Source organism: Podarcis tiliguerta (assembly GCF_965153285.1).
Source record: "Podarcis tiliguerta genome assembly, chromosome: 5".
NCBI lineage: Eukaryota > Metazoa > Chordata > Lepidosauria > Squamata > Lacertidae > Podarcis > Podarcis tiliguerta.
In genome coordinates this window covers 67,143,497-67,166,111 of record NC_139538.1, presented here as the reverse complement: position 1 = coordinate 67,166,111, position 22,615 = coordinate 67,143,497, and the positions used below count along the sequence as shown (strand labels likewise).

General features: G+C 47.3%; 1 protein-coding gene and 1 long non-coding RNA gene across 2 annotated transcripts in view; one reads left to right on the top strand and one right to left on the bottom strand.

The window, feature by feature from the left end:
• Positions 1-679: 679 nt before the first annotated feature.
• LOC310678097 (testican-2) overlaps positions 680-22,615 on the bottom strand; it is a 29,334-nt gene continuing 7,398 nt past the window's right edge. The window contains exons 4-9 of the mRNA XM_083441463.1: positions 16,288-16,402; positions 14,278-14,397; positions 10,808-11,026; positions 9,440-9,502; positions 8,217-8,354; positions 680-7,299 (exon numbers count right to left, since the gene is read on the bottom strand). Coding sequence (XP_083297589.1) covers positions 7,154-7,299; positions 8,217-8,354; positions 9,440-9,502; positions 10,808-11,026; positions 14,278-14,397; positions 16,288-16,402 — 801 coding nt within the window. The 3' untranslated portion in view covers positions 680-7,153. The remainder of the gene's footprint in view (positions 7,300-8,216; positions 8,355-9,439; positions 9,503-10,807; positions 11,027-14,277; positions 14,398-16,287; positions 16,403-22,615) is intronic.
• On the top strand, positions 18,946-21,915 carry LOC310678131. The gene is made up of 2 exons (XR_014511641.1): positions 18,946-19,322; positions 19,680-21,915. It is a non-coding gene; the product is annotated as an uncharacterized lncRNA (long non-coding RNA).

Here is a 22,615-nt window from a genome sequence, read left to right as displayed (position 1 = left end):
CTACCATCGAGGTAGAGCAGATTCTCCACCAGGTGAATATTTTGCAACATAGGAATGCAGAACCTGTGGCCCAGCTGTTTAGTGGATGCCACCTCCCACCTGCACGGCCAGTTGCTGAGGATGAAGGGAGTTGTGGTCCACCCAAATCTGGAAACCTGCTGGTTCCCCCAACCCTCTTGCAAGATGTGCTCTGAGGTGTGGTGGGAGATGCTTTGAAAAGCACTCCAGGCCGATGGGAAGAGGCTCAAGGCTCAAGAGCTTTTGGGCTGTCCTGGTTTTTACTTTTTGAAACACGGCAATTGTAGTTTAGGCGCTTACTTGAGGCTGGCTCGGGTCTGCAATAAAGTTTTGGGTGTGCCATGAGAGCCACATTTGGTCTGTGGGCCAGACCCTCACAATCTCTGCTCCAGGAGTTCCACATTTACCCATATGACTGCATACACCCATTGAGCTGTTCTGCCCCTGCAAAGCAGTTCTGAGACCACCTCCCAGCTCAAATCACAGAAATGCCTTTCCTAAGCTAGCAGACGGAAAGTGGGGATTCATCTTGGAAGTGCCACAGCCAGGTGGAGCCCAACAGGTGGGCATTTTCACTAGCAGATATCAGCACCCTTCCGTCTTCTCAAACTCTTCCCCGACCCCAATCCCCTCCCCAGTGCCATTACAAACCACAACGGAGTGATGTTTATAAATTTTTATTTTCTTTTTTTAAAAAATAAGGTTGTATTTCATTTCTTGGAATGGTGTACGTGTGTACTTGTTTCCTTAGATTAAGTAAGTTAGGTTATTAGGCAGAGAACCAACAATGTGAAACAGTTTCCCAGGGAGCCGCCGGGAAAGCGATACAGGAGTGTCACAGCTGGGAGGGAGGGGAGAGGGCGCCCTAGGAACAGAAGAAGCCTGGGGGGCAAGGTCTCGCCCAAGTTGAGCTCTTTAAAGTCCCAGAACGATTTCCGTGGAAGGAAGTGTTTAAACTTTCCCATTGGAACCAACTGGACAGCTTTTGCCAACATGGCACCCTCCGAATGTCCTGGACTCCCATCAGGCCCACGCAGGGTCTGATGGGAACTGTAGTCCAAAGTGGATATCCTGAGGGCACGAGACTAGCAAAGGCCGCAATAAGATTTCAAAGGCTACGAACTTGGGCAGGCTTGCCCCCACTGGTGTTCCAGCGCCCGCCATATGCACACACATACGTTCTAACACTTTTTTTGTTGTTTCATTTTTAATCGTCTAGAATTACCGAGATACACTTGCAGCACTGAAATATACAAACTGAAATCAAAGCACTTGAACACGATGTTTAACGCTATAAAGTTCAGAAGTTATTATTGCACATAAGACTTAAATATGTTCTCAGGCTATAGGCGAGTTTGTTTCTCGATTCTGGTTTGTTAAGCGTAAAATGCTGTTGGTTTTTTCCCCCTTTCAAAAAAAAAAAAAATCAACTCATTTTAACACTTTAAAAATACACATTCTTTCCATCAACACTGAGCTGAGATTCAATACCGAGAAGAGAGAAAGGTTTAATAGATTGGACTAGACACAGCTATTTTCATTTGTTCGGTGTGGGGAGACTTGCGATAAATGTGTAGAAATGATCTATTTGAGATTTGGACACTAAGGGGAAGAAGAGGGGTGTGTACAGGGCAAATTTCAAAAGCAGCATACCTGTGAGCCTAACTCCCCCAGCAACTAACACAATTGTCTTGATACAACATGAAGGGAATCCCTTATGTAGAAGCAGACACACTACAGCCAATGTGGATGAGTGTTTTGATCCAAATCTCAGGGCTCATCTGGAACTTAATGGACTTGCAGGTGTCACTTGTTGGTGCAGACTGGGATGCACACCTCTGGCTGTTGCGCAGAATGAGTGCTGGATATGGACATCACTTCCAACTGAACTCGCTTCTGAAGCGTGCTTAAGAGAAATGCAACCTCTGGCTGCCATCTTCAAGTCACATGCTCTACACCGCATTTGTGTATGAAAGCATCAGAACAGGAACACATCCCAATGGCCATTGGCCAACTTTTGAGGAGGTGGTTCAAGAACTGCAGTCTACTCTCCACATTTTAAAATGAATTGAAGTCACTTCTGAATACAAGAACCTTTGGATGAAATGGTTTGCTGCAGTCTTAGGAGTTTAATGCATTGCAAAGATTTCCTTCCCTTGGATGTTAATTCTTGTCAGCTGTACTCTGGAGGAGAAGAATGGTCCATTTCCTTCCCCTCCAGCTTCCAGAATCAATGAATATCAAGGGAAAATAATATTTGCACACATGAATACCAAGAGTTCTTCCAGATATATTCATTTGTCCTCTGATCATCGGCCAGTAAGGGGTTCCAATGGAAGGCAATTTCTTGCCCACCTGAGCAAGCGATTGCTTAGCTCTCCCAGAGAGGATCAGGGGAGCTTGATCCTCAAAGCTCAAAAGAATAGAAAGAGGACTTCACCAGCTCAAAACAGCAAAGATCAGGCCCGTAGGGCTGTTTCATACATTACACAAAGGCAAACCTGGGTTTGCTACTGAGGGCCCGCTCGCCAGGTAGTCGCTGCCAATCACAGTTCCTTGACAAGAGTACTCAGATGACACACAGATTCAAAACATGCTACGAATGCCATACTACAGTCGCTTGTGTCAGCGTACACCTAAAAATGGGATCATCTTAGGGGCAAACCTAAAAATGTATGAAGGGAGACAAGCAACCAAGAAGAGGAGCACCTGCTATTAGGGCCAATTTGTTGAAGCAACCAAAACATTACATACTTACGCTCTGAAGCAGGCTTGCTCTTTCTTATTTGCACAGGGCTCATGCATGAAAAAATAAATAAAATGGCGGCAATGCAGCCTGGTGTTTTCAGAAATCCGAATCTGGTTGATACTAACGGTATGATAAGAGGCTTCCTCGCTTGTCTTTTCTCACTCTCTGCCAACACAGAGATTGCAAAACAGGTGAAGTTGTCAGAACTGCCTGATACACACAGCTCCAGCGCTGGCATGGCTGCTTGATATGGTGATGATATCCTAGCTGCTTCCCTCGGGGAAGAGACTCTTTCTTTTTTATTTCTTTTAAGTCGTCTCTGGTGTTGAATTCCCAGGCTGGCTAAGACAGTTCCTGCTCTTATTGGAAACAAACAGCATTGATGGGGCGAACGTGGTGTGGGAAGCAAAGCTGTGAAGAGGAAGAACTTGTGTGTGTGTGTGTGTGTGTGTGTGTGTGCGTGTGTGTGTGTGAGAGAGAGAGGGCATGCATGAGCCAAGTGTTGTTTCCTTATTTACAACATTCAGACTAGCTTGCAGGTTTGGAAAAAAAGAGTGAGATTTTGAAAAACTGGGGTGATCTAACCAACCCCAGTGAAATCTAAGCAAAGTCAAGGGTTGCCAACTTCTTTTCCCAGCAGGACCCTGTCCTGAGATTCAAGCCTGCTCCAAAAGTAAGCCTCTTATCTGGAAAGACCTACCATGTAATCCCAGATATGTGAAAGAGGCCTATTTCAGATTACCCAGTAGGAAGGGGCATTGCACATGCTCAGAGGTTATCTGGACTAATCCACATACTCTTAAAGTTTAACCCTCGCAAAAAGGTTTGGGGAGCTGAGATTCGATTCACTAACTCGACACAAAGTCTTGCTCTCATGTCTTTGAGCAGCTGCATGACAGGAGAAGCGCTACAGAGAAAATAATCCCCACACTTCCAGTCATGGAGTCACAGTGATTGGGAAGTTTGCTCCTGCAGTATTTCTCTGTTCTCTCTTAGGAAAGGAGAAACAGGAAGCCTTTAATTCTGCACCCAAGTCCACTTGACAAGGTGAACCCTACAGGGGCGGCAAGAGTTTCTCCTATGGACGTCATTTGGGATGACGTATCTTCTGCTTCTGCTACCCTAGAAGTCAGAGAATGTGTCACGAGGTAATACGAATCAGCTAAAAATGCATTAAAACAAATGGGGTGTAAAATTAAGGCTGGAAGCAGAGAATAGGCAAAAGACATTATGTGTTCACCATAAGAAGAAAAAATGCTCTCCAATTACTTTTTAACTCCCCTTAAGAAAATGGAGAGGTTTCTCTTCCATTGGCGAATAAGTATGTCTTTTGTCCCATGGGGAAGTTTTTCTTTCAAAACTGGGCAAAGCTAGACAACCTGGAGAGAGAAAATAGTTCTTAAAAAGAGAGTTGAAAGTGGCATGGTTGACTTATCATTTTCCATGGCACTGACACTCATTCCTTTGTCTTCAGTCGATGCAATACATTTTTGAGAAGTTGGTTTTTGAGCAGTTCTTGACAGCCAAAACCTACAAAAACCTGCGATCAGACACAATGCCGGGAATGAGGATCAATCACGGGCCACCATTTGTCTGCCATTCTACCTTCAACCCTCTGGAAACAAAACAAAACCCTATCATCCGTCTCCAAGGCTGTCGTCAAAGGTGTCAAGGAGGACAAGCAATCATCAACCATAAGCCTTGTTATCAACACAGCAAGCACACACACACACACACACACAAAATTGTTGTCTCTCCCCCCCCCCCAAAGTTCTACAGTATTCAAGAGTGTCTGGTGTGGAGGGGCACCATCATTGCTGCTTCCCTGGATGGGGCAAACCAGGTTGGCGGGGAGAGGCGGGGGCTGTGCGAGGAATACAGGAAGAGCCAACACCGCTCCCCCTGGCATGTCTGCACAGACTTGGTTCTGCTGCCACCCCTGTGCCATCCATTAAAACACCCCATCCTGGTCACTCCTGTGTCCAAATGGATGGGCAATTCTTCCCCTTTGCATTAATTTTGGGATGCTGCCCTGCCTAGTGAAGTTAGCAAAAATTTGCTTCCTGGATTCGAAAAATGTATTTACAGGTTATTTAAACATGCACCACTAGGAAATTCAGTCCCAGACACACAGGCAGAAGGGGGGGGGGAGGCAACAACAGTGGAGGAGCCCTCAAAGAGGGGCTTTCCAGAAACCAAAGCTCAAGTAAGTCACTGGATAGTTGGTGCTGAGGTTGCAGGTTCAATCCCTAAATGGGACAGATGCATATTCCTGCATTGCAGGGGGTTGGACCATGTGATGCTCAGGGTCCCTTCCAACAATTCTGTGACTCTGTGTATTAACAAGATGCAAATGGATCTCTTAGCAGTAGAAAGGGAAGGGGGAGGGTACAAAAATGCAAAGTCTAAGGAGGAAGAGGAGGAATTTCCCAAAGGACATGGACTGAGAAGGCCACTCCCTCCCGGCAGTGACAAGTTCCAAGTCTCGCTCGGTCATAAGCTATTATTCTCTCTGCAGAAAAGTAGAAGAAATAGTGGGATAAAGGAGGGGTGTGAAGCGTGCGGGTGTGTATATAGACAGAGACAACTAGAGAGGGAAGAGCCTAGGCAAGAAGGAAGGTTAAGAGAGGTCGACACAGCAAGGCTTGTTTATTATCACAGCTGGGCTACACAAGTGTTCTCTGTTATGGTGCCACCGCAAGCATGTGGCCAGGCTCACTGGGAGGTTTAGCTCACGTTAAAAAAAATAAAAATCCCACAGTTATTCATAATCTTTTTGTGTGTGTATTTGAAGGATATGGAGCCGCACAGAAAGCCTAGATGGCTCTACCGGAAGCGCAGTTTTTGCGTAAGCTCTGGAATGCTCAATGTAATAAGCCAAGCTGGCCCTCCCCCCATTCTCCACACACGCACACACACAAACACCCACCATCTGCTCACACTGCGTGAGGGCACCCGTGGCTGCAACACCCATGCACTCGCAACACACTCACACACAGAATCTCACACCTGCAGGAACCCACAAAGCAGTGGGTGCGTCCAAATGGAGCAGCAGTGGGACGACCGTCTCTTTCAAAGGAGAATTTAAAGTTTGCTGTGGTGCACCCTATCCAGGCGAAAAGCCCACAGTTCCCCTGACCTGGAAAAGAATGTAGAAAAGAGCATCTTTACCTAGAAACAAAGCAGCCAATAGCAATGCCACACTGCAACCCAAATCATTCGGAAGCAAACCTCCTGGGGTGGCTGTCTTGCTGTTGACGGATATGGACCCCCCTTTTTCATCATGGGGACTTTGTTCCTAGCTAGGGATGCCTTTTTGCCGTCGGTTACCCTAGCCTGCCCCACAAATTTGCATTCCACAATCAATAACGTTATTTCTCCCTTTTTTAAAAAATAATAATAATCAGTGTTTCTCAGCCAATTGTGTACCCAAATGCCTCTGTCACTCTGCCAGGGCACCAAGAGGCCAAATGGAAGCCCGTTATTCTACAGTGACCAGAGATAAAGTTGAGACAAGTTTGCAGTGCCCTTTCTTGGGATCCTCTAAATCAGCGGGCGCAACCCTGTGATCACCTGTCGGTTCTTAAATCAATACGAGGATGCCAAGCCTCCTGTGGGGAATTTTCCAGGCAGGTAGGATTTTGCAGAACCCTCTCGGTGTCTGAGAAGTCGGTAATATGCTAGCCAAGTTTGGAACCAGCGCTGTGCTACCTGTCCCAGCCTGATATGGATCTAACATATGGTCAAAGGAAGAGAAAGGGGCTGCTCTTCATCCCTGACCTGTCAGCCAAAGTCCAGGTGATCACACCTCTTCCATTGCAACGAAGACCCAGGAATGCTTGGCCGAGCTCCTGGGCGCTTGCAGAGCATGTGCTTGAAAGCAATCTGGTGCACCAGGGTGTACATACCGAACAATGTGTAAATTGTTGGAAGCTATTGCTAGGAACCATAACACGAGAGATGGTGGGGCAGGTAAACATATTTGGGGGTCTGGCTACGAGCGCAAATGTGTGATAAGACAATTTAAACATTAAATTAAATTACATTTTTTAAATATATTTATATATATAAAAAGACCACCCGAACCTACAGTGCAGAATACTTTGCCCCCTTTCCCATTTTGCTTTGATACAGCTTTGATCTCTGCTAAGCTGGGGGGTGGGAAACAAGATAATCCCCACGGCCATGTAAGGAGAATGGACTCACCCAGGCAGGTGCATACATACACACACTCACACACGCACACACAACATGTTCTGCCATAGTTAGTTACATTCAACTGTGTTTCCTGATCATCTTGTTAAGCTGTTCCTCTCCTTCGGGTTTCGACGGCCGTCTCCCAGCCCTGCAGCCAGCATCCTGACCAAACTGTGCCCTCGGCGGCTTCTACCAGATGTAGCCTCCGTCGTCGGCCTCTCCCGCCTCGCCTTCCTCCTCCTCGGCCTCCTCGCCGGCTTCCTCAGTCTCTTTCTCTTCCTCGTCTTCCCACCCGACGCCACTCCCAAAGTCCCCAGAGAATCCAACGATATCATCTGCAACGACAAGAACAACAGCAGCAGCAGAAGCAGCAGCGTTAGTAAGGAAACGCCGGTGCGGCACTTTGGTAACCGTGGATGGTGAACCCTCCCCCTCAGAAGTGGGGCCAATAGGAGCGAGCCAGCAGGAAATCACACCGAGCAAGATGGAGTTAACTCTTTGTTGGCAAAAAAACCCAGGAGTGTCAGGCCTTGTGAGCACAGCAACTCGTCTCCAGTAAGTCTTGCCCCCTCCCAGAAGCACTTGCTGAGACTGAAGGTTCCTACCTCCTCACTGCTGCCTAAGTCCAGTGTCTGTGAAGTTAACTCTTTATTCGAAGAAACCAATACAGTGCAGGCCTAGAGATCACAGCAACTCCTAGTAGGTCTTGCCCCAGTGAAGCAGTTGCGAGGTCCCCACCTTCCCACCGCTCTGTAAGGCTCCTCCCTCAATTCCTTCCCCGGCAGCCGAAGGCTCTGTTGTCTTGTCTCCCATTCCTCTGCTCTCTTCATTTCTCTGCATGTTCTGGGAGACCCGGGGGAGGGGAGCTGGTCGCAGCAGGAGGGGGAGACACTTGTGCCTCTTCACTAGCCAGTCTCCTCTCTGCCTCTTGGCCTCCCTCCTCTCCTGCTTCAGCTTCTGGACTCCTCTCTGCCACAGACTCTCTCAGCTCACTCAGTCCTGTTACCTCTTCAGCTTCCGACACCTCCTCTGCCCAGTCTTCTCCCTCTGGCCGCTCATCGTGGTCCCACCACCATTCCCTGGGCTCTGAGCCTTCTTGTGGGTTCCACAGCTGGTTCTTTCCACCGTCCCTCTGAATCCAACCAATCCATGACGGGCCACATTGGAGGCCCCCCTTGTCATGTGCAACGTGTACGTTTTGTGCTCCAACCCGCCAACAGTTCTTCCCACCTTCCCTCTCCATTCTCCTTACCACAATCTGGATTCCCATGCATCCGCGTTCCTGTTAGTTCCATGCCAAGGTGGTCCACACACCAACACTCCCCACTGCTTGGGTCACACTGCATCTTCCGATAGTACCCATCCTCATCGCAGCTGGGGATGAAGATCCCTGGGAAAGCAAAATCAGAAACTGGGCGTCAGTGGTGTTGGGATACAATGGTTGCAGCAACAGGACTTCATTGCTGGGAAATGATTTTTAGGATTGCTGTGTTTTGAAGAACATAAAAGAGGGACACATTTGCCGACTTCTGCTTTTAACTATGGATCGCCATGGCGAAAAGGAGGACTTGTCCTGGAAAAAGAGGACATATGGCAACCCTAGCAGCCCGCAGCATCTTGTACAACTGGGAATTTAAAGGAAGCTCATACACTTTGAATAAGAAAGGAGCTTAGACTGTAAGGAATAACTGGCCAGAGTACGGACTTTATATTTAATTGTGCTTAGAACCACCTTAAAAAATTAGCTTCTTCAATATACAGTTAAACAAAAAATGATCTGACCTCAGAGGTGCTTTCACGCATAAACATATACAGTGGAAAACGACAAGGGAAAATCTTCACACATCGATTGTTTCCCTGACAAGAATTATGGTCTGCAAAAACCACTGACAAAAATCATAATGTGTAATAAGTGGATTGCCATATATGCGCACGGCCAGGGCAATGCACCGCTACAAACACCCCTGGCCTGGCCTGCGACAATGAGCTGTTGCACAATTATTGCTGAAATCTGCCCAGATTGGGGATTTGCTCGCACAAATGGCTCCAGCCATAAGGCTGCTTTGAGCATGTCCACCCACATGTATGAGCTGGACCAGGCATCCCCAAACTCGGCCCTCCAGCTGTTTTGGGACTACAACTCCCATCATCCCTAGCTAACAAGACAAGTGGTCAGGGATGATGGGAATTGTAGTCCCAAAACAGCCAGAGGGCCGAGTTTGGGGATGCCTGAGCTGGACCTTAGGGAAGAGCCGTTAGATCTGCCTAAATCTTTCCATGACACCATCATCTAAAACAGGTGTGGATCCTCTGGCCCTCATCTGTGGGGCAAGCAGAGATGGGGCTTGGGCGAAAGAAACCAGCACTGCCTGCTGAAGTGCCTTCCAAGCATCGACTATCAGCACGAGACACCCACAAGATCCCTTTCCCCTTCCCTCACCCATCCCCAAAGAGCTCCCCAGTTCCACAACTCACCAGGTTTCTTTTTGGCTGCTTCCTGGATCTGTATCCTCTCCAGCTCCACAAGACAAGGAGGCTCTGAAACACCCAAAGCAAAACACACGTCCATTCCAGAATTGCCAAAAACCAGCTCAAAACAATCTCAGCGGAGCCGTGTCAATAAATGAGCCACGCTCCCCCAGCCTACCTTGCAGGACTGCTGGAAGAATGATTAACATAAAATATGCAAAGTGCTCTAAGGCCTTAAGAAAAACCACTTACATAAATATCAGTGTTTCATTTACTAACAGCAGTGGTCTAACTTGCGGGGCTGTTGCAAGGATTACTGAAGTGTGTGTGTGTGTGTGTGTGTGTGTGTGTGTGTGCATGCAAAGGGCTCTGGGTTCATAAGAAAAAGCACTACGTAAGCGCTAAGCAAATATTATCCCTCCTAAAAACTATTGGCAGCTCCCGGGGAGAAAATGTAAGAGAGACCAGCTTGGCTGCAAGTCTGGGAAAAAGCATGCTGCTAGAGACTATCAAGGTGGGGTGATGTTTGGGGCTTCCCTTGGGGTCCAGAATTAATCTTGAAGGTACCTTATTTACAGGGATGTTTCTGCATTTTATTAGTAGACCTTACTAATGTTCAATTTTATGGTATATTTATTACTGAGATGCTGAGATGTTTTAGTTAACTTATTGTTAAATTCTGTTGCCACTTAGCCAGTTTTGCCACCACGAGCAAAATTTACGACGGAAAGGTGGCGTGCAAATAAAGGACGATGATCTTTAATCTAAGTGGGGCTGTAACGAGTGCCTCTTTAAACAGCTTGAACTTAGTACTAAAGGTAAAGGGACCCCTGACCATTAGGTCCAGTCATGACCGACTCTGGGGTTGCGGCGCTCATCTCACTTTATTGGCCGAGGGAGCCGCCGTACAGCTTCTGGGCCATGTGGCCAGCATGACTAAGCCGCTTCTGGCGAAACAGAGCAGCGCACGGAAACACCGTTTACCTTCCCGGTACCTATTTATCTACGTGCACTTTGACGTGCTTTCGAACTGCTAGGTTGGCAGGAGCAGGGACTGAGCAACGGGAGCTCACCCCGTCGTGGGGATTCGAACCGCCGACCTTCTGATCGGCAAGTCCTAGGCTCTGTGGTTTAACCCACAGTCCCTGTACTTAGTATTATGCTATGGTAAAACACACCAGCCAAGAAGAGGCCTTTAGCTTAGTGCCATCAGCGAAAGATAGGGAGAAGCCCATTTGTCAGCGTGTGTGTGTGTGTGTGTATCTCTTTCAGCATCACTTACAACAGTTGGCACTATATAAAGAATGGCGGGATATGACTGACTGGAAGGAGTCAACACAAAAGACTCTTAGGAGAAACCTTGCAGCAACGCACTTTCTCGCCAGAAGCAGAAGCACCACTCTGCGGTGGAGACGCGGCCGTCCTTGTAGGTGTCGCAGGAGTTGAAGAAAGGCCGGATGCAGATCTCGTACTTGTCCAGGTTGATGGCTGCCAGCTCCGTCTGGTCCAGGAAAAGGTCGCCGTTGGTGTCCAGCTTGGAAAACATCCAGCCAATCGAGTCTTTGCAACTGGCCACAAGGCTCTTGTCCAGCACTGCAAGCAGAAGGGGTTTGAAAAAACAACAACAGCAGAGAGTGAGAAAGAAGAGTAAGGGGGAGCGAAGGTGCCTCTGCGCATATAGTTCTAACGAGGGCCGCTTGCGCCCGCAAGTGCGGGATTTGGGTGCGGAATTCATCATCCTGAGGACCTCAGCTTCCATTGTTTCCTCTAAGAGTGAACTCAGGTGGTTTGGAGCCGAAATGGGGTTTCTGAGAGACGAGCTGGGAGAAGCAGTGTGTGAAGGTGAACCTCAAGGTAAGAAGAAGTATAAAACTTAAAAAATACACCCCTAGGAGGCAAAACCACCCCAAAGACAACCCAATGGAGACTGAGCATGCTCAGCAGCTGTGGAATGTTGAGTGTCAGCTGGTAAACAAAAAAACCCAAAGTGTGTGTCTGTGTGTGCAACGGAGTATCCTAAGGATAACACGTCTGTCTGCAACTCTGGACAGGAGCACTTGCACTGAGAGGTAGATTACCTGCAGTGATTTGTTGCAGGTTCTACTCGTTATTTTAAAGAAACCAAGCAAGCTGCTAGACCTTATGGCTACAAAGACAGGGGTGATTAAAAACGTGTAGGCGATGCTTAGGAGCTACACAAACGAGAAGCCGAGCAGAACACCCTGTGGCTGAGAGGCAGGTGCTCCTGGAGTGCCTTGCCGGTCCTCAGAGAAGCTGCATGTATTATGCAAATAGGCTTGATCTGCATAATTTATACCGATCGCAGGGTTCCGTCTTCCTAGTTGCGGAATTTTTACTTATTTAAAAGCTCGTGCGTTGACACAAGCCTGTGCATACACACGGCCTCTAGTGGAAAGGCTGTCTGTCGATGCTGCTGCCCATCAGGATTCAAACGTCAGGCCTGCAGGCCTGAAATTCTGCACCGGAATCCCAAAATACCGCCATTGCAGTTCTGCTCGGCAAATACATGTTAAGCATGTATGGAGCAGAGGTGAACAACTGCAGGCCCACTGGCAAAATCTGGTCCTCTACAAGGTACCAGCTGCTACCCCTCTCCTTCCTGAAGCCAAGCTAGAGGCAGAAGATGCAAGGAGGATGTGGCACACAGGGCAGCAGAAGACAGTGGCAGCCCGCCTGAAAGGGTCATGGCTGCGGCGTCAGCCTGCCACGCTTGGCTCACTTCTCAAAGTGGCCCTCTAGGAAAAGCAGCTGCTGTTGAAGGAGACGGGAGCCTTGCCATTTCCCCGCACGGCCTGCTTCACTTCCTATCTCCTACGTAGTTTGTGATGCTGCTGCCAGGCTGGTTCCAGATGGACTTCCTTGCCGCTGGAGGTGAGCCACGGCGGCTCACTGCTCTGCTTACGAAAGCCGAGGGATGGGAGCGGCAGAGCCAACAGTGGCACAAGGGCATCGCCCTCCCAACGCGGCAAGACTTCATGCAATGCATCAGGCCCGCCTGTGGGAGAAGCATGAGGCTTGGCGGTTTCTGTTCACTGACATTTAAACTAATGATCTTCCTCCTGACCGGTCGCACTTCACGTTCTGCGTGTGCTCTGGGACCAATCTGCCAACTCTGCTCAGGGGCTGGGGACTTGTTTAAAACAAACAAGTGCGCAAAAACCTTTACCTTGCTGTGCTCACACAGCAACTGGCAGAGTGTGGGTGGCCCACACAGAAAGCTCTGCTCTGTGGAAGCAGCCAGGAGATGAGCAGGGTTGCTTGGTTTAATGTACAAAATGTGCATTTGCTGATGACAAACCAGTCCAACTTTCCATGCTAAGCACATTTTTCCTTTCATCACACCAACTACAAAATGCATAATAATAATAATAATAATAATAATAATAATAATAATAATAATAATAGTATTGTGTTTCAGCTAATGAAAATGTGGCAAATGGCACATGTAAAGCTGCATTTAACGCACCGAATCTGATTGGATGAACATGATGGTGACTCAAGAACTGTTTAGTGCAGAGATGGGGAAGCTGTGGCCCTACAGAGTTTATTGGACTACATTGCCCATCATTCCCAGGCAGCTTGGTTGGCAGCTGGGGTCAATGATGGGATTCGTAGTCCAGCAGCATTTGGAGGGCCGCAGATTCCCCGTTCGTGATCTTATGGTATATAAACTAATAGAGTCACACATAAAGACCAGTTTAGTGCTGAAATACGACAAGCTGCTGGCATCCAACAAGTAACTGCTCAGCCAAAGCAAAAACAATTTAGTTTCACAAGGGAAAATAAGAGCTGACACAACAGGGGGAATAAAGATTGACGGAACCAGGCACATCGGCTGTGCCAGCTCCGGTGAAATAAATGAGCCTGTGGCTTTCGCAAAGTCCTATTCATTGCAACAAGGCTGTCCCTCCCTAATAGGAGTTTTTGAAGGGCTGATTGTGGTCACCTTCCCTCGTCCAGTGCAGAACACAGAGCTTTCTCACATCGATCCTGAAAACATGGCGGAATTTTCCCACCGGTGTCTCTGCACTGCTGACGTTACAGCTGAATATGTTGCTGCGTCTTTCACACTTGAATGAAACAACGTTCTTCTTGATATAACTTAGAGGAAATAGAGGGGTTAAGCCAAGGAGGGGGGGTGACCAGTGGCCCTCCAGATGTTGTTGGATTACAACTCCCTTCCATCCTTGTCCATTGACTATACTGGCTCTGGATGATGGGAGAGTAACCCCTGGGTTAAGCCAAAGTATGCATTCAGAAATATCCTATTGCGCATAAGTATCCCCAGGACTGTACCACTTCGTAGATTGTGAATCACACGTTTCAGCATTATCTGCTATCAAAAACTCCCTGTGTGTGGAAAACCAGCCTGCCAGGAAGAAATATATAGAAGAAATATGGGCGTTATTCAACAGAACTGTTGCATTAACACAACTGGGTCCCCGGCCGCTCAAATCTACTCCAGAGGGTTGGAGGAAACCCCAGAAGAGATTTAGGGAAGAAGCAGAGGAGGAGAACATTTCCTTGTGCAAGCAGAAATCCTAATTCTTACTTAAGGTTCGCCTTAATGCTACTACCTTGAACGCAACCCTTTCTCCCCAACTTTCCAAGGACAGAAAAGTGTTTGTTTATTAAACCTATTCAATCATGCAGCCAACCATCCACCTGCAGCTCAAAGATGTTCAGTCTAAGGGAATCACTGGACACAGATATCAGTCCAGTAACTGCAGAGAGAATCTCTTCAGAGATTGCATGGCTCCGTCCCTGTCTTTCCATGACTGTGTACGCGTATGCATATGACAATGGCCACAGTTTCTGCATACCATTCACTGGATTGGCCCCTGCGCTCCCGGAGCTGTTCTGCTTGGCATTCTCATGCAGGAGCTGGAACCAGTCACGGAGCCGATCCCCCAAGTCTGCCAAGTCTTGCCCAGTACAGGTTTCTGTAAATCAAATGCAGAATTATTAACTGAGCACCCCGAGCTGGGAAGAATATGAAAGACACCCAAACTCTATTTTATTCATTGTGCAAGTCTCTTTCATGTAGCAAAACATTCCACCTTCGTGGAGTAAAGTCAGTTTGCTTATGTGTGTAATACAGAAAGGACTGCTTACTGAGGAGTTGGGGAAGGGGATGACTTGTGACATTTATTAGCTTGGAAATCCCTGCCTTAAACAAAAGTCTGAGCTGTCCAAATGGTGGATAAACTCCAGGATTTGACAAGAGCACCACTCACTTGCCTAACCAGAGTGTGTTACACATCTTGGACTTGTCTAGAATTTGGCCTTCTGTACTTTTATGGGGATGTAAAGCAGCAGACAGAAGCCTGCCATTTTAAGGGTTTAGGTACAGAATAGCATACAACTCAGAAACAACCTTTATACCAACAAATTGAACAAAAGTTACACAATTAATTTGCTAATTAATTTGCTAGGTTTTACTCAGGTAACAGTGCTATATTCGCTAAGTAACATTAAGCATTCTATTTATTCATTCATTCATTTATATTTATTTCATGCATGCCTCATAGCAGATACTCACCTCTTTATCCTGGCCTTTGATGCCTATGGTACGTTTTTAGGACCCACCTTATATTTTTGATTGTAAATTGGTTCATCTGGTTTTAATACTGTCTAAACCTGCCTTGGGTCCTTATGGTGAGGGGCAAGGAAGAAATCTAAGCAACAACAAAATGGACCTATTTCCTTCCTTCCTCCATTTTGCAAACGACAGTGTAGCGTGAACTGGATTTCCCATTTCCATGCGAACTGGCTCTTGGCAGATGTGCTGAAATGATTTCTGAATCTTTATTGCGTGGACCAGAACTGCAGTCATGGGGGAACCTGATTCTTGGTGCTTTAAGCTTTCCCACAGCTCTTAGGTCAGCACCATATTGACCCAAGTCTAGGAGACCCTAGATGTGTGTGTGGGACCTGGGCAATGTGTACTCTTTATGGAAGCCCTTCCGCAGCAGTGGGCTCTGATGGGCTTACCTGGCATTAGTGTGCAGCTGAGACTGTGCTCTGAACGCTGCCCTAGAACAATGCTGCACTGTGGGGAAGGGAGCATTTTAATAATAATATAATAATAAAATTTTATTTATATCCCGCCCTCCCCAGCTGGAGGTGGGCTCAGAGCAGCTAACAGCATTAAAAGTAACACAGCATTCTAAAATCAATATTCTAAAATCAATTCAAAATCAAATGGCAACCACTGGGCCAGAGTTCTACGAGGATCACCAAAGGAGGGGGTCAGACTGTGCCTTGGCCAAAGGCCTAGTGGAACAGCTCTGTCTTGCAGGCCCTGCGGAAAGATGTCAAGTCCCGCAGGGCCCTAGTCTCTTGTGACAGAGCGTTCCACCAGATCAGGGCCACAGCCATAGGTATTTCCTGTAGGAAATTCAAACAGCAAGTAGACCCAGCCCAGAGAACTAGCTCTTTTTTGTTTGTTTTTAAAAGGTGGGTCCATGGCAAGCAGCAGCAGTGCTCGCTGCCACAATGCTGGAGCCCTGAAACTGCCCAAGGTTGCCTGGTAGTAATGCCAGCCCTGGGGTCACCTTCCCAGAACAAAATGATGACAATGCACACGAAACCACAGTGTGAGATGTGTTACCGGGGGAGGGAGCTTGCCTGTGTCTGGATCATGGTCTCGTGTAGTTTTCCTGGCAGACGAATGCATATGGCATGATCAAGGGAGATTGGGGCCCCTTGGAATACGATTTAATGCCAGACTCTTAGGCATGCTTTCTGTTGTTCACACAAAAAGCAGCAGAGAGAGAAAGGGAAGGAGAGGATGCTGTCATCAGACTATGTGCTAAAATGTTCCCCCTGACCTTGTTTGGTGTCTGTGGCTGAGGTCGGGCTATGCTCACTCGCGCATGGGCACTGCCCCTCGCACTTAACCGTCAGCTGTTTGCTGGTCAGGCAGGCTTGCTGCTCCAGTTTGCACTGCAAGACAGAATGGAGAGTAGACAGTCAGAGAAGTCAGCACTTGCCAATCAAATGGGGGACGGGATACCCGGGCTCCGGGACTCTGCTGGTCTAGGAGAGCATGCCATGAACCTCCTCGACCTCATCTCACCTGCTCCTCTGCTGCCGCCTGACGCTTCCCTCCTCATTTGGTAGTCCCTGTCTAGTCTGTCCAACATAGATCACACACCCTTGCAGAGTGGATAATGCCTCCTTCTCCTCTATCTTTGGGCAGCAGGAGCAAGAGCAGAAGGGGAGATGGGAGGCAGGACCATTCATCACCTTGGACAACAGGCCAGACCCTTTTGGCTCCTCCTCTCCTTAAGTTGTTTCCATCCCAGCTCATCCTGCAAAAACCTGGTGCCTGAGTTTGCTTATCTTCCCGCCATCCCTTTCCCCCTTTTTGTATCATCTCTTTTAGATTATAAACCTGACGGTAGAAACTGTCTTGCTTTTTAACTGATCTGTTAAGTTGCTTTTCAGCTTCCGGAGCAGGGTCCAAACACTACAAACAAACAAATGGATACTCTAAGTTCTGCACTAAGATGACAATTCACCTACTGCTTAATGCAGTGGCTGAATACTCATGCACAAGTGCGTAACGGTTACTCCCCACCCCCCCTGCCCAATTCCAAATTCCATGAATAATATTCCTGCGAACGCTCCTTGATGGGAAGCAACTCCATTAATCAGCTCCAGTGTAAACACATTAATCACAGGGATTAGCGGCTGCGTATATTAATATGCTGACATTCAATATAATAAATCGGAGGATGTGACCATTTCCCTTTTGTCCGCGATAGAAGGCACAGTGGGTCTTGGAAAGTATTCCTATGGCAGTATAATGAACTCTCCCTCTGGAGCCATGCCCAGCTGGAGCAATGGTGCTCAGCTGATGTAGTCCAACTTAGGAAAGGGTTCTGTTACTAGCCAAGGCTACATGCCTGCCGTGATTTCCAAGGGGGGAGGGAAAGGAGCATCACAAAACGAGGCTTTCTGAGAATTTCTGCTTTTATGACGGGGAAGATATATACACAAGCATGTGTGCAAGGGAAGGGAAGGAAGCCTCAAATACATTAGGCTTTTGGTAGCTGGGGTGGGGCTTCAGTGCATGAGGCAGTTTCTCATGCTCCTAATGACTAGCACAAAAGAAATGTTGCAGAATTCTGCATTTATTTATTAGAGACATCTTGCAAATGGGCTTATTTTTCACCCGCTTACACAGGTCACAGAATTTGGCTTGACGTATGATTTTGATTGCAAAGGCACAGACGGGGTTTTTAATTATAGTGCACCCGATTCTGTTTATAAGGTAAAGGGACCCTGACCATTAGGTCCAGTCGTGGCCGACTCTGGGGTTGCGGTGCTCATCTCGCTTTATTGGCCAAGGGAGCCGGCGTACAGCTTCTGGGTCATGTGGCCAGCATGACTAAGCCGCTTCTGGCAAACCAGAGCAGTGCACGGAAACGCCGTTTACCTTCCCGCCGGAGAGGTACCTATTTATCTACTTGCACTTTGTGCTAGGTTGGCAGGAGCAGGGACACCCTGGGAGGTCACCCTGTTGCGGGGATTCGAACCACCGACCTTCGAATCCGCTGTGGTTTAACCCACAGCGCCACCATATCTCATGCCAAAACACAGGAGGGCTCTGCGTAGGGATGGGGAATCAAACTTCGCCTCCATGCTCTGTGAATGTTAGGGCTCCATGGCTAGATCCTGCCTCCTTCCCATGATGATCCTTGCCCTTTATTCTGAGTACATTTAGGAGCTCTAAGTTCCAGCAACAAGCATCTCTCTCCCGCTGACCCCTTTGAAATCCAAGGGCAGATTGCAACAGAAGGGTTTTGCGGCAGGCCAGCCTTCTGATCCTGTTACTTTTTTTTATTTAACTCTTCAGGCAACGAGGAACCAAAAGCAAATAACAATGAATCTTCTTAGTGCTAATCTCCCCGGAATGAAATTTCCTGCTGTGCCCTGGTTTCGAACTAATCAGGCTAAGGCTTCTCAACATTCTTTGGTGCATAATAGGCTACAAACTGGCTGCCTGTTTCCTGCAAACTATAGAAAAATATTTCCCCCAGCCACTGACTTGACCTGCTGTGATTTCATGGGGCATTCACAAACATCTTAATAACTGATGGGATGGGAGAAAGAGTAACATTTTTTTTTAAAAAAGGGAAGGACCCCAGTATATTTGGCTGTGACAAAACACCACACAGAGAGTGTATGGAAATGGAGGATTTAGTTGGTGGGAGGATGAAGGGGTAGATTCACAAAACCCAAAACAAATTTGAGCAAGATGGGCAATGGAACTGATTACTTAGAGGGATGGTGTAGTCTCCCTCACTGCCACAAGCGATGGACAAATCTTCAATTTATTCCAGTTTCTCATTTCTCCAAACTTAAATTCAGTTCTCCATATTTCCACATGGTTGTGATTTTTTTAAAAAAAAAAGTTCCCATGAAAATTCACCAGCGTTTTTGTGTAATTTTTTCCTAATCTACACGTTTGTATGCAATTTCCCCTAATGCAATAAACTGTTTCATGCCATTTTTCACTCATATATGCATTTTTATGCACGCTTTACACCAGTATGCGCATCTTTGTACACATTACTTCTCAGGAGAGCTGCACTACAAAATTCAGAAAAGTGTGGCTTTTGAAGACTGTGCTTTGGTTCTCGTATTGTGTTGGAAAGCATGAAGTAGGTACGTTCATCTTTACATGCAAACTGAATTGAATTTCTCCTCCCATCCCCTACTCGTTGGAGGCTTTCAAACAGGCTGGACCGCTCTGGATTTCCTGCATCAAACTACGTGTCCAACAAGACCACCTCCAAATCTATGGTTCCAAGTGGTTGGTTCAAAGCATGTTACAGCTATTTAGGTAAAGGTAAAGGTACCCCTGCCCATACGGGCCAGTCGTGTCCGACTCTAGGGTTGTGCGCCCATCTCACTTAAGAGTCCTAAGACACTTCCGGGTCACGTGGCCAGTGTGACAAGCTGCATCTGGCGAGCCAGTGCAGCACACGGAATGCCGTTTACCTTCCCGCTGGTAAGCGGTCCCTATTTATCTACTTGCACCCAGGGGTGCTTTCGAACTGCTAGGTTGGCAGGCGCTGGGATCGAGCAACGGGAGCGCACCCCGCCTCGGGGATTCGAACCGCCGACCATGCGATCGGCAAGTCCTAGGCACTGAGGTTTTACCCACAGCGCCACCCGCGTCCCAGTTACAGCTATTTACTTAGCGGCAAAGCCATAATTCCAATGCTCCACCTCACTGCCAGATAAGTGCTCGGGATGCAAGGAGACAAGCAGGGAAGAATCAGAACCCTCACTTCCTGTTGCAAATTGTCCCGGCCACCATACGGAGCAATCCAAAAATGGCTGTAAAAGATCTCTGAGTTGCATGCTTCAGGAGCTGTATAAAAACCAGCCTCAGTTTTTAGCAAAGGAACCATGCTTCGGTTTCTCAATCAGTTTACCCCAGGCTGGGAGGCGATTCTTCACAAGACTCGCATCTCTATTTTGAGAGAGTTAAATGCAATTGTATGTGCTAAAGGCAAGAGCTTAGTTGGAACAGACTCCCCCATTCCAACAGCCAGAAGGCAGAAAAAGTAGGTCAGCACAGCATGACAAGGGCTACCCAAACGAGCTTTGGCTCAGTGAGTCACACCAATCCTGCACAGCTTCACTGTACGGCATGTAACGCAAAGGCATATTGCACTCACTTCCAATACTGTAAATATACCACTGCACTATTACCCAGAGGCTCACTTTGTCTAGAAGGAAAGTCAAATGACCTCAAACCCTTGGCAATATTTGTATTGCTGCTGTCCGTCTTTTTAAGGGACCTGCTTTACATTTCATGGAATCAAAAAGATGGGAGGCACCTCGAAAGGTCAACGAGTTCAGCACCCCCCTACAGCAACCTCAACAGAGGGCCTCTGCTTAAACAGCTCCAGCAGAGGAGAACCTACCACCTCCCAAAGCTGTCAAAGAGCTCTTACTGTTAGGAAGTTTCTCCTAATATTAAGCTGAAATCTGCTTCGTTGCCATTTCTACCTGTTGGTTCCAGTCATGATTCCGTGGGCCAAAACCATTCACAATGTCCTAATTGTGTGCATTTTGTGATGTTTTGATACCAACATCTTGGTTACAGACATTCTCCCTTTTCTAACCAACACCAGGGAAAGCCAATAGTATTTCCTTCCCCAGAAATGAAGGTGCCCTTAAAAAAGAAAAGAAAAAAGGATTCCTTGATCTTGCTGCCATCTTGATTTCTGGTCTGGTCAATGGGCCCAGCAGGTTTTCATATCGTTTCAAAAACCTGTTTGATTACAGGTGACAATGAGGATAAAATAAATTCATGGAAGGGGCATAGCTCAATGGTAGCGCATCTGCCTTGCATATAAAGGTAAAGGGACCCCTGACCATTAGGTCCAGTCGTGGCCGACTCTCGGGGTGCAGTGCTCATCTTGCTTTACTGGCCGAGGGAGCCGGCGTACAGTTTCCGGGTCATGTGGCCAGCATGACTAAGCCGCTTCTGGCGAACCAGAGCAGCGCACAGAAATGCCGTTTACCTTCCCGCTGGAGCGGTACCTATTTATCTACTTGCACTTGACGTGCTTTCGAACTGCTAGGTGGGCAAGAGCTGGGACTGAGCAACGGGAGCTCACCCTGTCACGGGGATTTGAACCGCCAACCTTCTGATTGGCAAGCCCTAGGCTCTGTGCTTTAACCCACAGTGCCACCTGTGTCCCATGCCTTCTGTATAGAAGGTCCCAATTTCACTCCCCGGCGTCTCCAGGCAGGACTGATAAGGACTCCTGCCTGGAGAGTTGCTGCCAGTCAGTGGAGGCAATACTGAGCTGAATGGACAATTCGTCTGACTTTGTATAAGGCAGTTTCCTTTCTTACTGTGGGTCTGATTTGACTAACCAGTCTAATAATAATAATAATAATAATAATAATAATAATAAATTATTTATACCCCGCCCATCTGGCTGGGTTTCCCCAGCCACTCTGGGCAGCTCCCAACAGAGTATTAAAAACACAATAAAACATCAAACATTAAAAATGTCCCTAAACAGGGCTGCCTTCAGATGTCTTCTAAAAGCCAGATAGTTGTTTATTTCCTTGACATCTGATGGGAGGGCCTTCCACAGGGCAGGTGCCACTACCGAGAAGGCCCTCTGCTTGGTTCCCTGTAGCTTCACTTCTTGCAGTGAGGGAACCGCCAGAAGGCTCTCAGCATTGGACCTCAGTGTCCGGGCTGAATGATGGGGGTGGAGGCACTAGCAGAAGGCTGCACAAGGAAGCCCGCACAATTGGCCGAGGGGGTGCGTGTGTCAGTACAGAATGAGAAGGGAGGAGAAGGGAAACCACTCTGTCAGGCAAACAGAAATGTGTGTGCTGACAGAGTGATCTCCTTAGCGCTACAAATCCCTCCCTCTGTTACTAAGTGCGTGTCTGCACCAGAGGAAGTGAAGCCTTTGTATAATTTGTTATTCTCTTAAAAGCTGTGCCTCATTTTATTATTGTCTCCGTGCCTTTTTGGTTCTTTTCATCATACTAGCATTCACGAGAATTCTGCAGATATGCAGCGTTTAGCAATGACAATTTTAGCTGCCCTCAAAAGAAAAAGAAAAAAAAAAAAAACCCAGCTCATAATTACCTCTTCTTTATCTTTAAAATCAACCAATTACTCCACCTCTGGGACCTCCACCAAAGGGTTATATATAATCTTGATATAATTTTGTGGGTTGGTGATAAATTAAGCAGAGGTGCCAGAGAGGTTGTCTTTGTTGGTTATTATCTTTAATATCGCTCGCTAACAATGCCTCCAGTGCTTCCACTAAGAAATATATGTATGTGTGTGTATGTAATTTATTTAACTGTACTGAAGTACTAAGTACTGCTCCACAGTTTGGGTTAATGCGTCCTTACAATTTTCACAAAATTGTCCGTTTTTATAGATGGAAATTAATGGCGAGAGGACTTAGGCCACCCACTGATAGCCTAGAGGAGAAGAACATTAATGAAGTACAAAATTATGTCCATGAGATGGCAATGTAGGAAAGAGGGCAAAGTTTCTAAGCTTGAGAGGAGAGGTGTTGTGAGCAGTCAAAAGACACATCACGAGGAAGGGGCAAGTGGCTTGCACGTCTTCTGCTCACACTCCTGAGTCTT